We start from the raw sequence: 17,733 nt of genomic DNA, 5'->3' as shown, positions 1-17,733 counted from the left end.
TTTAGTAGAATCCCTAACTTTCAGGGGCGCCTGGGTGGCTCAGTTGGTTAAGCCGCTGCCTTTGGTTCAGGTCCTGATCCCAGGGTCCTGGAATCGAGCCCGGCATCGCATCAGGCTCCCTGCTCATCGGGGAGTCTGCTTCTCCCTCTCCCTCTGCCCCTCTTCCCTGCTCATGCTCTCCCGCGCGTGCTCTCTCTCTCTCTCTCTCAAATAAATAAATAAAATCTTAAAAAAAAAAAAAAAGAATCCCTAACTTTCAGGAGCTTTAACAATTAGGAGAAACTCAAGGACATGTGAGAAGATGGATGCTACTTTGGCCATTATTTCCAGATTCTATTCATATCATTCCTGCCTACCTAGTTTCTTTTACCCTTCATGTAAATCTTTTGGGAGGTTTGGGGTTTTTGTGGTTTGTGAGCTTGAGTTCAACTTGTCTTTGACTTGCTCTTGTGATAACCAAAAGTTAACCAGTTGCTTAAAAGTTGCCATGACGACTGATAAACTAAACAACTGATTGTGACATATTTGTGGGACGCCTTTTATAAGTAAGAGGCCTGGTGCAAATGGTAGCAGACCGGGACAAAGCAAAGACAGGAGTAGCGTAAGTGGCAAAGTCTAGATCTAAGCAAACCAACAATCTAAGATCATGGCATATTGCTATGGAACAGCAGGAGATGATCACGACACACAGCTAGGTTGGTATAATAATGCATGAAGAGAAAGGGGAAAAAGTAAAAATAATTTCTTTAAATGTTCTGTTTGCCACTATAGTATACAGAATTGTTTTTCCAGTACTTGTTCCTTTTGACATTCTATCTTGCATATGTACTATGGGTTCCTGGCATTCAGCTACACTTTAGTTAGAGAATTGCTCCTCTTTGATAATGGCTGAAAACTTCCTGCCATCTCAAGCACGTAGTCGTTTCATATTACTACCCCTTTTCTTGAAAGTCTCTCAACTGCTATTTCCTTGTCATTTTATTATCTATTTTCCTAGTGTTCTTGTACTTAGATTTTTAAAAATTAGTATCTGTGATGCTTAGGCATGATAAGATTGTCTATTCATTCAAAATATATCCTTTAAATCTTATTACTTGCCACGAATATTAACAAACTCTTTGAAAAGTAAAATGAGCAGTAGAATGGAGGGAAGATCTACTTACTTTCTGGTGTACCCACCATTTTTCTGCTATTCAGTTTGGCTTTGACCCCTGTTCAGTATTTAACCACTGCCTTCTACATTCACCCTGACTTTACTCAGCTTTAACTGCCATCTTTTGTAAACCTTCCAGGTACCCTGGGAACTTTAACAGTGGCCTTCAGGAGATCTTGGTATCAGCTCAGATTCTACTGCTACCTAATTATGTGCCATTAATCTCCCTGGAATTTTAACAACTGTAAAATAGAAGTGACTTGCCTACTTTACAAAATAGCTGTGAATGACAGGTCATTTAAACCTGCATTTATTCGTAAAATAATTTAATACTTATCAAAGTGCTTATGAGTATAGAAATAGTATCCAGAGAAATATCCAGAGGCCCCTCATCTGTCTTTTCACTTAAATAAGAGGGCAAGGGAATCTTGGCTTTGCCACTTAGCAGTTATAATTTGAGTAACCCCTCTGGGCTTCAGTTTCCTCCTTTGAAAAATGGGCATTGTGATGGTGCCTACCTCAGAGTTACTGTAAGCATTAAATGCAATCACATATTTAAAGTGCTTAGGGCAGTGCCTGGCATATAATTAAGTGCATGAAAAATGGTAGCTATTGTTAACCTGTCTTACATTAGGAAAGGAGACTCCAAATCGTCCTCATGTCTGGGATTTAGATAACCCAATTCTGCCTAATATAATTAAGCTTTTCTTATTCTATTCTCAGAATGAATGAAGAATGATTATGATCATTCATGTCATAACTTGTCATGAACTCTTTCAAGATAATCCCATTATTTTAAGTTCACCACTGATTAGCTGAGCAGGGTTCATGATTGAACCAATTGAGATAAATACGTGAAGACATTTTTTTAAACTGTAAAGTGTTATACCACGTAATGATTATTTTAATTAATAACTCTAATTTCAGTAGTTTCACTTGCCTTCTCTGCCAGTCCTCTATATGGTTCCTTTTTAAAAGGTACGGTTTTACAAAATTGTTAGCGTGGAGTTAAGATTTCAGTACTTAATGTGGCTCGTTAACTGGTGGTGAAAAATTCTAAAAGAGCAAATCTTACAACGTTTGAGCCATGACAGTATTATTAAATGGAAACCCTGATCTGGATGGATACTAAATTCTGAGGTATTTGTTTTAAGTAAATAAGCTTCTCTAACTCAAATCATTTTCTTAGGTGAACAGCTTTGAGAAGCTAAATTTTATTTAGTGTAAAAATACACTTACGATTATGGTTAAAAAACAAACAATGAGATCACATGGAAAACAATGATTCGTCCGCACAATTGGTTCAACTGAGTTAGCGCCCTACAAGGCCACTTCAGCGGCAGGTGGCAGGTCTTGGGCTGGTTTCCGCTCCCACCCCACCCCCCAGAGGTATAGCATTTCTTAAATTACAATTGTGTAGTGTTGGCTATAACAGGTTGGAAAAATTCGTCATGGGAGTTAACAAGCTTGTTGGCCTCAGTTATAAAGGGATAATGAGCTAATCAGACCAGAGAAAACGGAGTATTAGACATAGCGCAGAAAGGACGGCGCTCCCACACAGGTTACTCCTCCCCACCCTTTCTTTCCTAAATAACGGTCAGTGAAAAACGATCCCTGGGTTCACATAGAAGCAGAGGAACAACCACCATGAATCTCCACGAGGAATAGAGAGAGGAACGAGCTTGGGGTAAAAAGTCGGCTCCTAAGACTGCGCGTGCGCCCCAGGCAAGGCTGACAAAGGCGCCCTCGTTGACGCTCATTGCTTGCGTAATAAGCATGCGTCAGCGGGCAGGGCACGGAGCGCAGGCGCAGAGGGGCGGCACCCGACGGATTCGCGAAGGCGACAGGTTGTAGTTTTTTGTTTTGGCCGGAAAGGCTTACCTGAGGTTTCCTTTGCTGAGAGAAATTAAGAACGATTCACGGGGTGACTAAGATAAATTCCTCATTTTCATTATAGACTTGGAGGTGGAAAATCTTCTCAGCGTTGGGACCCCGAGGTTGGGGGATAGGAGGTTCGGAGCCAGTCCTGCCCCACTTTGTGCCCGCTGGTATTAGGGATGGTAGGGCTGCAAAGGTGAGCACCTCACTCGTCTAAGAGGTTCCTCCTTTCTTCTCTTTTCCCCCTGCCTACATCTCCTCACCCAGGTGACTTGTCCTTATGTGAATGGGAGCCAGAAAACCTTGAGAACTTCGAACCAAGCAGTGGTTTCTTCCTCGACGTGGACATGGCACAAGAGAAAATGGAACTAGACTTGGAGCTGCTGCCGAGTTCAGCTACCACAGATGACATGCTGAGAAGATCCAACAGCGCCCCTTTGATCAATGGGCTTGGGTGAGCAAGCAGGGGGTGGGTGGCAAGAGGTGGGGAAAGTGACTTCGATAGCATTCCCATGACTCTCTCCATCGAGGTTCTACAGGTATCTCCCTTGTTCCTGCTGTCCGGAGATCTCACCCTCAGCCTTGGGGGGAGTGGGATGGGCAGGCCGGAGGGAGAGCGCACACCTACCCTGAGGTTGACACACATGTGAACCTGGACGTCCTCTTCTGACAGTCCACCTCAGGACCCAAAAGCAGCAACCTATTGGTGTGGAGCATGACTTTTTTTTAACTTCACCCCACCTCTTACCCACTCCTTTGAAGAAACTGAGCATTCCCCACCCTCACCTCCAGATCTTCTGTGATGACTGTAATTTTCTGTCATTCTCTCAGCTGCTTTGTCACCTCTGGCCTTCACCTCTAGCAAATGGAAATGGTTGCCAAGCGAAAAAACTTGGGCCTTTTTTACACCTAGTTTTTATTTGAGCAAAAAGTTTGTTAGGTACCACAGAAACTTGATCTCCTAAATTTTGCATTCTCAATGGCCAGTACTGCCCCAAACTTGGTTCTTGGGGGTGTGTGAAAAAAATCTTGCTCTTTTTATGTATAAGCCACAGCTATAAATACAAAAATTTCGTGAGAATTTTCAAGAGGGAGTAATGGGGGGGGGGGGGAATGTCAAAAACAGCTCCTTAGAGGGCTGATAATGAAAAGCATAAGATTTAGAAACACTGTCCTAACTGATGGTTCACTATTTCCGGCACATATCCAAAAGTCTGGCATGACACATGCTTATAATTTCTTAAAATAGAATTTGAAAGTAAGATCTTGGATCTCACATCCCAGTATCATAAAGTTTTATCAATATTGTGAAAATGTTTGAAAAATGTATTCACTCCCTGTGTTAGTAATTTTGCTCCTCCCTTTTCCTAGCATCATTCTAATTGATAGTTGTAAATCACAACTGTTAGAAGTGAACTCAGAGACCAGATCTACCCTCCTTACTTAACATATGAGGAAACTGAGGCCCATAAGTCTCTAAAATGACATAGTAATAGAGCCAGTATGTCCTGGCTGTGTCTCCTGATTCCTAAGCTAGTGATTTGTCCCCTACTAATCAACTTCTAAGCTTTTTTTTTTTAAAGATTTGTTTATTTTCGTGAAAGTGCAAGTGTTGGGGGGAGGAGCAGAGGAAGAGAGAGAGAGAGAAACTCAAGCAGATTCCGTGCTGAGCATGGAGCCCGACTCGGAGCTTGATCCCACGACCTGAGCCGAAACCAAGAGTCAGACGCTTAGCCGACTGCCCAGCCAGTGCCCCTCAACTTCTAAGTTTATTAACTCCAACCAAATTCAGCTTTCTGGTCATTTGAGATAAGGAAGAATATAGTGTACAAAAGGAAAAGCTAACTAAGATTAACCAAAAGAAAAAATACGTGATCTTTTCTAATAGGCAGAGAAATAAAGGGGCAGCAGCTGTGCATGTTGGGCTGAAAACAAGAACATTCTATAAATTCAGGATTGACTCTAATCCTGTTGTATGAGAACGTGAATTGTTATGAACCCGCTCTGCTAGAAGAAAACACTTGGGGAGAATGTGGGTTTTATTGGAAGCCTTTATGAAATGAAAAAAAACAAGTTGCGAACAGTCTTAGAAGCAAGGAGAGTGATGGCAGTTATCCCTTCATGCTTTGTTTTGTTCTGCAGGACTTAAAATTTTTTATTTTTTATCATATTAGAGCATAGTTACAGTGTCAAATTCTGTAGCTTAAGCTCCTGATGGATGCAGTGAAATCGGTACAGAAAGGTAAGAGGCGACTGCATATTTACCTAATAGGAGTTAAAGATAAAGAAACTGCAAGGTGGACCAAGTCCAGGGACTCTTGTCTATCAAAGAAAGGTAGCATAAAGATGATACATGACATGCCTGAGGTCAGGGAACTTGGCCAAATGATCTCCTGAGGGCAGATTTTGTGCCATTGTGGCCAGTTTAGGATGTGGTCAGGGAAGCAAGAACAATTTAGAGTAGAATTACACAAGGCCTCTGTTGAATTCATGTTCACCTCCATTCTTTTCAGTTGCATGTGTACACTGCTCACTTCCCTCACTTTCACTTAACTGAGCCTCTAATACTTGTAGCCTTGCCTCTTTCACCGCTCACTAAGTAATTGTTGCACTTCTTTCAAGTAATTTTCCAGTTTTGCTTGATGCTTCCTGTATATAAACACAGTCTCTCTTGCACCAGCATTTGCAGAAATTTGTTCCTTAAATATAAGCTCTTTAATACAAGTATTACTGTTTTTAAAGAAGTTCCTGCACTGTTTTGTGTACATCTTGTATTAATAAAAATACCAGTGTCAAAAGTTTTGAACCTCTTGGTTCTTTATCCTCTTTAGCCCTCTACTTAACTGACTTCACTACTGGTGTCAATAACTTTGTTTAAAGGTAATAGGTTTGTTTTTTTTTTTCACTTCTCTAGCCCTAATGAGAATTAGAGAGTAAGTTCTGGGATTTCTGCCAGTGCCTTCCCCCTGTAAATACCTCTAGCCTGATCCTGCATTTAAACTGTTTAAAGTCAAACTACTGCCTGTAGGCCAAATCCAGCCTGCCGCTTGATTTTTGTAAATAAAGTTTTATTGGAAGATAGCCATGCCCATTTGCTTACTTATTGTCCACGGCCACTTTCCCACTATAGTAACCGAGCTGAGTAGTTGCCACAGAGATTGGATGTCCCACAAAGCCCAAAATACTTACTGTCTGACCCTTTGCAGAAGTTTGCCAACCATCTGTTTTATTAAATTCTTACAAACCTGGAAAGAGAATAGTGACCATAGAGAATGATTGCTTTGAGAATATAACTGGCATAAACATATTGCAGTTTAGATATTTAGACATAAATAAGCATATTTATGCTTATTGATCATTTGATGTGGAGCATTGAACATGTATCTAGTTATCACTTTTTCTAAGTTGTAGCACTTAGTTGTAGATATCACCTAGGATTTTTATGAATTCATGTTGAATGATTCCCACCAATTGAAATATATGCTTCCTCAATGATTTTTTTCAGTTATAGTCTTATTAAATTGACAGACAAAAATTTAGGGGAGAATATAATTGCCAGCCTTAAGAATTACCCCCCACATACAAAAAAGTGGAAATATGTAACTCATTAGTGACCCTCCAACTTTCTTATAAATGATTGCTAGAATCCATTCCTATTCTTATAGGGGAAAATTCCTGGAAAATGAAGTAAAACTTAGACCCATGTATACACCCATCCTCTCATAAAATATTGAATTTACTGCCTGTTATATACAAATTACCATGCTGAAAAGATGTATCTCGACCCAATAAGCTTTTAATTTAGTAGGGCAAATATATAATCAAAGGACTTAAATATGTGATGGAGTAAGATCTATGCATAGGGAGGGAAAGAAAGTGCTAGGGAGATTCGAAGAATGGAGTGAGAAATGACAGCAGGATTGATGAGGGATAAGGAAAATGTTCTTGGAGAGGAGGCATATGAGATGGGTCCTGATGGATTGATGGGAAGCAGAGGGGAAGAGGGGACCCAGAGAGCTGGGACAGCATTCTAAGTATATGGAACAAGCTTGGAGACAGGAAAACATAGGTGTATTCCAGAGAGCTTGTCAACTCCGCCTGGATCACTGGCTCCCAGATACTCATCTGCTGACCAGTGCTGATCCTAGGTGACTTTTTCACTAACCCATGTTTTTAAAAAAAAGTTAAGTGCAGAGTACTTAAATACATTGTGTATAGTTGGCCAAATGTCCTTTCCTGGGCAGGACTGTACTTTATCCTGAGGTTGTTATAATTTTTTTTAATACCAAAATGTCCTTTTATAAATGAAATGATTGTGTTGGTAGATGGTGGGATTTTTTTACTTGGCAGAAGAAAGATGGTTCGCAACTGTATGTTTGTGCCAAGATTTTGTTTTGAAATTTTACTAGTCCATGAAATCCAAAAGGCTAGAGCTAAATGGTGGCGAGCTTTGAATGTCATTGTAAAGAATGTAACTGAATTCAGCTCACGATGAAGAGTTACTGAAAGTTGTGAGCAGGTAGACTGCCGTAGGGACAAAAGTGAGATGAAGGGACAAGTTAGACTATTGCAGAGTCCGTAAGAAAGTACAAAGGCTTTGAATTGGTTTTTGGCCAGGAGCCTGAAAAGAATAAGGCGGCTATAAGAGAGACCTAGCACCTGATTGGATGTGGCAAAAAAAAAAAAAAAGTAAGTGTTAACGTTGACTTCTTACGTCATCAGGGAAACCTAGGTGTAAGGTACATGGGAACCCTCTATATTTTTGCAATGTCTTGTGAGTCTTAAACTCCTTCAAAATAAAAAAGTTAAAAAGAAGACATGAAAAAAAAAGACTTGTTCAGGGTCCCAAGCTCAAATAGGGCCGAGGCACCTTGGAAGCTGAGGAAGACAAGCCCCTGCGTAAGCAGGGAACAGCTGCTTAGCTCCAGTCTCTTGTTGCCATGTGGGAATGTGGCCCAGTGTGGACCCAGCTTGCAGATTTTCAACAGAAGCTAGAAATCTGGAATCTGGATTATTTATGTGAAACCTCTCAGCATTTCAAGTGTGTGTGACTAACTTAAAAACGTTTTGATACCGAGTAGGTCAAACAAAACACATCTGTGAAAATCTCCGTTTTGTTAACTCCTGCTATTGATTATCCCTCTTGTTCATGTGAAAACTTCAGAGTTGAGAGGGAATTGGGACTGCACATGGTAGCTGCAATCATAAATTTAAATCAGTTACAGGTTTACACAGAAAATGATGCATTTCCAGGGTCACAATAAATTATACTTATTCTTGGTAGCATGATTAGCGGTAAAGTGGCATGCTTGAGAATTCCTTCCCTTACATGGAGATTTGTTTAGGCTCAGCCAACTAAGGCTTTGTGTGCGTGTGTGTGTGTGTGCATGCGCGTGTTCTAATTTCTCCATCTGCACAGCTGTCTCCACAAAGAACCTATTTACATTAATGGCATTGCTGTTTAAGTATTTGAGATCTTATTTCTTTAAAAAAATTTTTTGTAATGGATTTCAAATGTTTTCTTTTTCTTCATAGTGATAACTCACAGGTGTTCCAAGCTGACACGTTAACAACTCCAAGAAATAACACAACGTTTATGGCACAACATTGTCTGGTAAGAAAATGCTTGTAGCAGCCTCACTGGCCAAGACTTGTGCTATTGGTCTTAACTAGTGGTCCTCAAACTTGAGTGTGCACCTGGAAGGCTTGTTAAAACAGACTACTGGCCCTCAACCCCAGAGTTTCTGATTCTGGGGGTGTGGGGCAGGGCCTGAGAATTTGCATTTCCAACAAGTTCCCAATTTGAGAAACAGTGCTCTAAACATCACTGAAGGAAAAATAAATACGTTGACTACAGTTATGATTGCTTGGCTGCAGCTGCAGCAGAATTAACTTTTAAATCCCATCTGGATTTAACATTGAGATTTGTTTTTATGTATAAGACCATCTGGCTTCCAATTTTTAAAAGAACATTCTAATTTTGAGAGGAAAATTTGCAAGCTCTTCTAAGAGTAGTTTTTAGGCTTTTCTTCAACTTTTATCTCTCATTTATCTTGAATTGAAAATAAGGTTTGTTTTTCATGGTGTTCTAATGTAATCTCTAAATTATAACTCTTATCTACTAATTATCATGTAAACATAGGAAATATGCTTGTAGATCAGTAAACCAAAATGAACAAATGATTCACTATATGAATCTTTTTATTGATGTGAAATTCATATAAGATACAGTTAACTATTTTAAAGTATACAATTCAGGGGCATTTAGTGCATTTACAAGGTTGTTCAGCTACCACCTCTCTTTTCTTTCAGAAAGCATACATCCTGGGGTGCCTGGGTGGCTCAGTCTGTTGAGCATCCGATTCTTGATTTTGGCTCAGGTCATGATCTCAGGGTCATGAGATCCAGCCCCATGTCAGCTTCGTGCTGGGCGTGGAGCCTGCTTGAGATTCTCTCTCTGCCCCTCCCCCATCCTCCCCTCTCAAAAAAAAAAAAAAAAAAAAAGGCACACATCCTTGTCTTGTTCCCTAGGTGGAAAGCTTTCAGTCTTTCATCATTGAATATGATATTAGGTATAGGTTTTGGTAAATGCCCCTTATTGTGTTAGGGAAATTCCTTTCTGTTCCTACTTGCTGAGTATTTTTATCATGAAAACATGGTGAATTGTTTCAAATGCTTTCTGCATCTATTGAGATGATCATGTGTTTTTCCCCCTCTGTTCTGTTAATGCATTACATTGATTTTCTTATATTGAACCACCTTCGCGTTCCTGGGATAAATCCCACTTCGTTCTGTTATATAATCCTCTTAATGTACTGTTAGATTTGGCTTGCTATTATTTTGTTGAGAATTTTTCCATCTGTATTCATAAGGGATGTTTGTCTGTAGTTTTCTTATAGTATCTTTGCTGGCTTTGGTATCAGGGTAATGCTGATCTCATAGAATATGTTAGGAAATGTTCCTCTTCTTCTATTTTTGGAAGAGTTTGAGTAGGACTGGTATTAATTCTTCTTTAAATGTTTGGTAAAATTCACCAGTGAAGCCATATCTGGTCCTAGACTTCTTTGTTGGGAGGATTTTGAAACAGATTGTATCTCTGTACTTGTTTACAGATCTGTTTAGATTTTCTCTTTTCTCTTGAGTCGGTTTGGTAATTTGTGTGTTTTTTAGGAATTTGTCCATTTCTTCTAGATTATCTAATTTGTTGACATATAATTGTTCATAGATTTATCTTACATGATTTTTTAGTGAAATGTTACAGCTTGGAACCCATTTTAAAATATTGCCTCCTAATCTTGAAACTGGATATTTTCCAGGGTGCCTAGGTGGTGTAGTCAGTTAAGCATCCAACTCGGTTTCAGCTCACGTGATCATATGCGTCGTGGGATCAAGCCCCACGCTAGGATCTGCGCTCAGCATGGAGTCTGCTTGAGGCTTTTTTTCCCTCTCCCTCTGCCCCTCCCCCGTATGCATGCACACTCTCTCTAAAAAAATCTTTTTAAAAATTATTTTAAAAAGAAACTGGATATTTTCTTCTTTGTAGAATGATATCCAGTATTATTTCCACAAATGCAATATTATACTGGGGAAAAAATAGAATTATTTATTAAGCAAATCTTCCTTCTTCCGTTCACTCACTCATTTACTCATTCATTTAATGGTATTTATTGAGCACTTGCTTGTATGTCGAAGACCTCCATACCTAGTCGTTCTTCTTTACTCAGCCAAGTCTACAAATTTTTTTAGGAATCTCCTATGTATTAAGCCCTGATCTAGTTGCCAGAGAGATCTAACCTAGTATGAGGGGCTGAGGTAGGAAATGACCTCCTTCAGTTGAGCTCTTACTGATGTGTAGGAGTTAGCCAGCTTGGGATATGGATCATAGGGGCGGACAAGATTCGAGGTTAAAAAATGGCATGTGTGAAGGCTTGGAAACGAAAGGGAATGTAGTGCGTCAAGAATAGAGTGTGTAGAGAATTTGAAAGAAGTGCATTGTAGCCAGTGTGGATGTAAAGATGAAGTGGTGAGAAATGAGATCGAAGATGTGGATTAGTACAAAGATCTCATAGGGCCTTCCAAGTCATGTTAAAGATTTTTCACTTTGTCCTCCTGAGGTCAGTGTGAAGCCATTGAAGAATTCTAAGTCTATGATTGACAGACTTTTAAAGATTTGAATCTTTAAAAGATTACCCTGGCTGCAGAGTGGTAAGTAGATTGGAAGTGGGCAAAAGGAGATGCAGGATGATCACATAGGAGGCAAGTGCAGTGACCTTGGCTACTGTGATGGCTGTGGACGTGGAGAAGAGTGAGATTCATGAGATATTTGAAAGGTAGAATCAATTGCTGAGAGATTTGATGGAAGGTGGTCGATGCTTGTGGCAAAGATGACTACTAGGCCTCTCACTTGGGCAAGTGATGGGTCTAGTGGGGCCACAGAAGAGGGGAAACTTTGGCAAAAGCGTGGATTTAGAGGGGAAGATAAGTTTATTGTTGGACATGTTCCGTTTGAAGTTCTCTGGGATCTCCCAGTAGAGATGTTAGTTGTACTAGTTTGAAGCTCAGGATAGAGATCTGGGCTAGAGACACACATTTAGGCATCATCAGTAGATCCTATTTAAAGCTATGGGAATGAATGATGTGACCTATGGAGAGAGTATAAAAGGAAAAAAGAGGCTATAGGAAACAGCTTTAAAGATCACTAGTAGTACCATGAAAATACAAGGAAAAGTATTAAGTCATATGCTATCAAGTGGTCAAACATGATAAAAACTGAAAGGTGTCCTTTGAGTTACCAAAATGGAGATTATTAATGAATTTCTTGTATTCGAAAGCAAGTTCCATGGAGAGAGGGGTGGGGTGTGATGAAGCCAGATTGGATTGGGTTGAAGAATGCCTGAGAAGTGAGGGCCTGTAAGTGGCATCATACAGACTAGCTTGGTTATTTGTGTGCACGTTACCCTTTCTGCGCCTTGATTTCCTCTTCCGCAAGATGGGAATGTGACAGTATCTGCCTCATAGGTTTGTTCAAGTGAGTACATTAATCAGTGTAAAATATCTCAGAAAAACTGGAAGAAAAAGAAAAAGAGAAAAACTTAGAGCACATAGCACAACAATGTGAATATACTTGACACTACTGCACTGGTACAATTAAACATGGTTAACATGATAAATTTTATGTTATGTGTATTTTACCACAGTCTAAAGAAAAAAAATGCAGGGTGCCTGGGTGGCTCAGTCAGTTAAGTGTCTGCCTTCGACTCAGGTCATGATCCCGGGGTCCTGGGACCGAGCCCCACATTGGGCTCCCTGCTCAGCAGGGAGTCTGCTTTTCCCTCTCCCTCTGCCCCTCCCCCCATTCATGCACGCTCTCTCTCTCTCTCAAAAAAAAAATAAAAAACATGCTTATAGCATATAAAAAAATCAGCGTAAAGCACTCAGCACAGCACTGATACATACTAAGTGCTCAATAAGTACTAGATGTTTTATTAGCAGTAGTACATATAGAGAGCAAACATGTACCTGGCAGTTTTTTAAATGCATAATTTTCCTTAGGAATTCTAGGCTCTTAATTTGCGTAAGTTTCAATTTAATATAATACATGTTCCAAACAAACCATCTTACAGAACGGTTGTGTTTGGCAGAACTGACGTCATTCACACGGACTTGTTGATGGGAATTTCAAGACTTATTGGTTTGGCTTGCTCTAACAGCATAATGCATAGGCTTTTATTTTGCTCGAAGTATCACTTTGTTATTATTGTAAGACTTACGTAGGTTGATACTTGCTTTCAGGATAAATAGGCTGAATTGTCTGGGAGAATGACATGATAATTAGAATGCTTTTGGCAGAAGTAACAAAATCCTGATATACCACATTACAAGATAGAAACATCGTTTTTGAAAAAATACACGTATTGTTGAGTGATAACATAAATCCCAAGTGTAAGGGTCCTTTCCCATACTAGACTGTCCTTAAAATTGGTGCTGCAGGAACCTAGAGTTCACAGAGACAGAAAGTAGAATGGTGGTTGCCAGGGGCTGGGGTGGGGGTGGAATGAGAGGGGTTTAATGGGTATAGAGTTTTGGTTTTGCAAGATGAAAAGAGTTCTGGAGATTGGTTGCACAGCAACATGAATATACTTAACACTACTGAACTATACACTTAAAATGGTTAAGATGGCAAATTTTATGTATATTTTATCACAATTAAATTTTTTCAAAATCAGGACTACTTTTCATGTATTTCACTGTAGGTAAAAATGTTTTAGAAAAAATTGTAGTGGTACAGGGCACTGAGGAACCATGGGTGCCATGCAGATAAAGATGCACATTTCCAATCCTTGTAAAAATCTGTTCTCTCACAATTATTTTCTTAATTAAGCTCCAGTATTTTCCTCCGCACTCTCAGAAAATCACTCCATCCCACTTCTGATGAGCAGAAACCCGAGGCCCTCTTCTGACTGTGGGGACCATGCCTTCTCCCTGATTATCCCTTCGCTGTATCTCCCAAAAACCCCAGGGTTGGCGTGCCTGTTCCCCACTCTTCCACTAGGAATTCTCTTCCTGGCACCTCTGTTGAATTTGGGGCAGCCACATCTCTTCTCCATCTCCACCCCCTCCTACTCCAAGAAAAGCAGGAGAAATTTTTCATCTTCCTGTCAGAAATGATTGTGCTCTTCTTGAGCAGTTTGTCCCTTTTAATTTTATGGCTACTGATATTTATCTGATTAGGTTTTGCTTTTCATGTGGCAACTACAAACTAATTTAATTTATGGCCCACCCAGTAGTGAGTGTATAATACATTCCTGGCCCTGCTTTATTCTCTGTCTTGCTAGCCTACATTCAATTCATGTTCAGGATCAGTCATTGCAGGAACTAGGAAGAGGCATTGATAAACATAGCATACAGCTCCTGTTCAGGATTTTCCAAGTACTTTAGTAACTACAGAAGGAATGGGTTAAAAGTAGCAAACGTAGTAAAGTTAAAAATTCTTTTCAAAGAATTTAATGTCTTTACAATATTAGTTTTCTGTGGTTTCTCTTTTAAATGGACCTAAGCTTGATCTTTCCTATCTTAATTCCTTCACTGAAGATAATGCTTGGGAATCTGCTTCACCCAGCACGCTTCCTCAACTCCCCCTACTCCTCCCCACCCCCATGACCCCATTCCTTGGTGCTGGTACTCTTGCTTCCTCCCAAGGACTCCTCTCCCCTCCCAGAGTGTGAGAAACAGGCACAATGAGAAATTTACATAAAAGACACCAGTGAGGTTTATTGACATCTCAGAAAGTGCTTTGTTTCTATTTTAATACTTTGTTTCATGTAGAAAAATTATCTGGGGACGCCTGGGTGGCTCAGTCGGTTAAGCGTCTGCCTTCGTCTCAGGTCATGATCCCAGGGTCCTGGGATCAAGTCCCGCATTGGGGCTCCTTGCTCAGCCAGGAGCCTGCTTCTCCCTTGCCTGCTCTGCCTGCTGCTCCCCCTGCTTGTGCTCTCTCTTTAAAATCTTTAAAAAATTATCTAAGGTAATTCCCTTGCAAACACCACCTGTAGTGCTTAATTTGTGGGAGATTGCCTTCTAGAAGCCTATTCTCCAATTAATTTTCCGTGTTATTCCCAAAAAATCAGCCAAGTCCAATATTTAATCAACATTTTGTGGCTTATGATTCTATAGCTCAAGTTCAAATCCTACCTCCCCCAGACATTTCACACTACATTCCTGTTGATCTCATTAATTTTAGTCAGGTAGTCTTCTCAGGATTTCCTAGATAAAGTTTTCCAGTAGGAAATTCTAACCCTTTACCTGAAACTAACCAGTTCCTTCCCATCCCTTAGATTTCAATTAAAAATAATCTCTTCCAGGAAGTCTTTCATAGTTTGGGACAGTTTACCACACCATGCAATTCTCGTCTTTTGTTTTTTATAACATGATACCATAATACAGCTAAAGTACCACAATTTCTTTATATAGAGCATATGTATATATTTAAGTTTAGGTTAGCATGTCTTTCCAATTAGACTGTTTCACATTTTATATTGTGAACTTTCTGGGCATTTGAATGATAACAATATGAGCATCAGTTGCATGAATTAAATATATTAAAATTCTGTTTGTTCAAAAGATGTGTGTGGGTATTTGATGGGGCTTTTTTAAAGGAAAAACCTATATTCAGATTTGGTTCATGTCACTGTATAACAGCTTCTCAGTGAGCAATGCTAATAAAGGGAAGCATTGGGGGAGAATATCCCAAACTGGATAAATCACAATACTTTCTACTTGCTTTGGAAAGTAGATTATTTTTATAGCATGCTTTAAGAATGGCCATACAGTTTTTTAAAATTAGTAATAATATCTAATGTTGGAGAGATAGAAGAAAATCGATATTCTCATACACTGCTAGAAAGTAAATTTGTATAAGCTTTCTGGAGGACAATTTGGCAATGCGTATCAATAGCATTGTGACCCAGAAATTCCATCTCTATGAATTCTCCTAAAGAATTCTTTAAGGATATGTGCAAAGATTAGCTTAAAGGTTGTTATCACAGCATTATTTATGAGTGAGCAGAAAAAATGTGGCAAAAATATGAATGGTTAGGGAATAGGTTAAATGAATGAGCTTTCATTATCTGTGTTTGAATCCCAGTTCGAGCAATTACTAGCTGTATGAACTTGAACAAGTTGCCTAATTTCTCTGGCCCTCAGTTTTCTAATCTTTAAAATGGAGACAATAATAATGTCTACGTCATGGGGTTGTTGTGAGAATTGAGTGAGATAAGACACGCCTGGCACATAATGAGTGTTTCTTATATTGGTACGTTCATATGATATAATATTCAGCCTTTAAAAATGCTCTTGCAGGTGGGGTGCCTGCCTGGCTCAGTCGGTAGAGCATGTGACTCTTAATCTCAGGGTCATGAGTTCAAGCCCCACAATGGGTGTAGAGCCTACTTAAAATAAAAATTAAAAAAAAAGAAACAAAAATAAAAATGGTGTTGCAGGTGAATTTTAACATGGAAAGATATGTGGAATGTATTAAGTTATTTTTGTTTTGTTTCTACAGTAAAATTTCAGTTTATCCATCTGTTTATAACACAATACACAGGAAGCAAAGTGTTTCACATCATAGATTTCACTTCCAACTCCTTGAACTGTTCATTTCTTTGGCTGAAAGGAGATACTAGTGGGGAATGCCAAACAATGCCTAGGCAACTAAAATAAAGTTGGGGTGGGGGGCAACGCTAATGTCATCCTCACAGGGATGGGCACAAGGGGCTGTTCGTCGCAAGCTGATTTTCTAGAACTGGTAGCTGGAAGCACAGGAGCACCACCTGGACATTTGCGCTTCATTCTGCTCCGCCCCACAGGCACAGCAACACCTTCTGGTAGTTGTCCTTACTGTCTTCCTGGATGTGGTAGTGCAGGGACATGCCATACTTTCTCTTGAATTCAGACCTAATTTTTAACATGTCCCCTTCCTTCACTGTGGGTGACCATGATTCTAATCAGGACCTTATCATGAGTTCCCATACCCTTCATGGAATCAGTCAAGTCATCAAAATAGGGGAGCTTGTTCTGAATACACTAGACCAGTTTCTGAAAAGCATTTTCTTTTTTTTTTAACATTTTTTATTTATTTATTTGACAGAGAGAGAGAGACAGCAAGAGAGGGAACACAAGCAGAAGGAGTGGGAGAGGGAGAAGCAGGCTTCCTTCCTGAGCAGGGATCCTGATGCGGGGCTCGATCCCAGGACCCTGGGATCATGACCTGAGCCGAAGGCAGACGTTTAACGACTAAGCCAGCCAGGTGCCTCTGAAAAGCATTTTCCAACTCTCTTTTGACCTCCTCCTTGATCATAAGGGCTGTAGCTCTTGTACCTTTCAAATTCTTTCTGGATGTGATACACACTTGCTCGGTCATGATGCTGATCCCCTTGGGAACATCAGTTCCTTTCCTCTTCACTCCAGCATTAGAGATCATAGACATCTAGGGTCAAACAGTTCATAATCAATGACAGAGCCATCCTCTGCTCTTCTACCCTTTGCAAGGGCAACCATCAGCTTGCAGAAGTCACCAGATGTGTTGGAAACAATGTCCTTCTCCAGATCAGTCTTGTACATATCCTTGTAGACTGTTAATTTCCTCTAGCATCTAATTGGTCCTTGAGCAGATGATCTCAGTGAGGGAGTCCTCATCAGTCTTCAGCACCTTCATGGGAGAGGCTTTCAGCTTGGAAGCCTCATACTGAGCAGGTGTTTTCAGTAGGTCCCAGATCACCTCTGGGTGGCCAGGTGGCCAGGCAAGGCTGAGTTCAGTGCTGATGCAAATTCCTTTTTGGTCCTTGTCCGGTTGGTGAAGGCAATATCCTGTCTCTCCTCATTGCTGTCGTTGGTCAACAGCAACTGTTGATGACAGTGAGCTCATCCACACCTTTAGCCTTGATGCCATTTCAATGTTCAAAGCATTACACTTGACGTCAAAGTTGGTGTATGTTTTAACTGACCTGTATGCATTTGGGGGTGTAGAGTGGTCACCCTCCAAGTGGAGTTTGCACAGAATTCGTGAACAGTGGACATTTTGATAGATGCTGGCCCATAAGCTGAAAGCTGTGAGCATCCTCAGATGCAGAGCCAGAATGTATTAAATTATAAAGAAAAAAAAATGGGGCACCCAGGTGGCTCAGTTGGTTGAGCATCCAACTCTT

At 40.1% G+C, this 17,733-nt stretch overlaps 1 protein-coding gene and 1 pseudogene across 1 annotated transcript in view; one reads left to right on the top strand and one right to left on the bottom strand.

Moving 5' to 3' along the window:
- The first annotated feature begins 574 nt into the window (after positions 1-574).
- Positions 575-17,733, top strand: part of LOC113930954 (protein FAM122A-like) — a 62,589-nt gene continuing 45,430 nt past the window's right edge. The window contains 5 exon segments of the mRNA XM_035725564.1: positions 575-695; positions 3,299-3,485; positions 8,567-8,645; positions 11,146-11,196; positions 11,198-11,236. Of these exon segments, the coding sequence (XP_035581457.1) occupies positions 647-695; positions 3,299-3,485; positions 8,567-8,645; positions 11,146-11,196; positions 11,198-11,236 (405 nt within the window). The 5' untranslated portion in view covers positions 575-646.
- On the bottom strand, positions 16,375-17,659 carry LOC113931185 (annotated as a pseudogene).

The sequence above is a fragment of the Zalophus californianus genome, chromosome X, assembly GCF_009762305.2.
Source record: "Zalophus californianus isolate mZalCal1 chromosome X, mZalCal1.pri.v2, whole genome shotgun sequence".
In the NCBI taxonomy this organism is placed as follows: Eukaryota; Metazoa; Chordata; class Mammalia; order Carnivora; family Otariidae; genus Zalophus; species Zalophus californianus.
The sequence above is the reverse complement of the archived record's forward strand: the minus strand, read 5'-3'. Positions and strand labels throughout refer to the sequence as shown.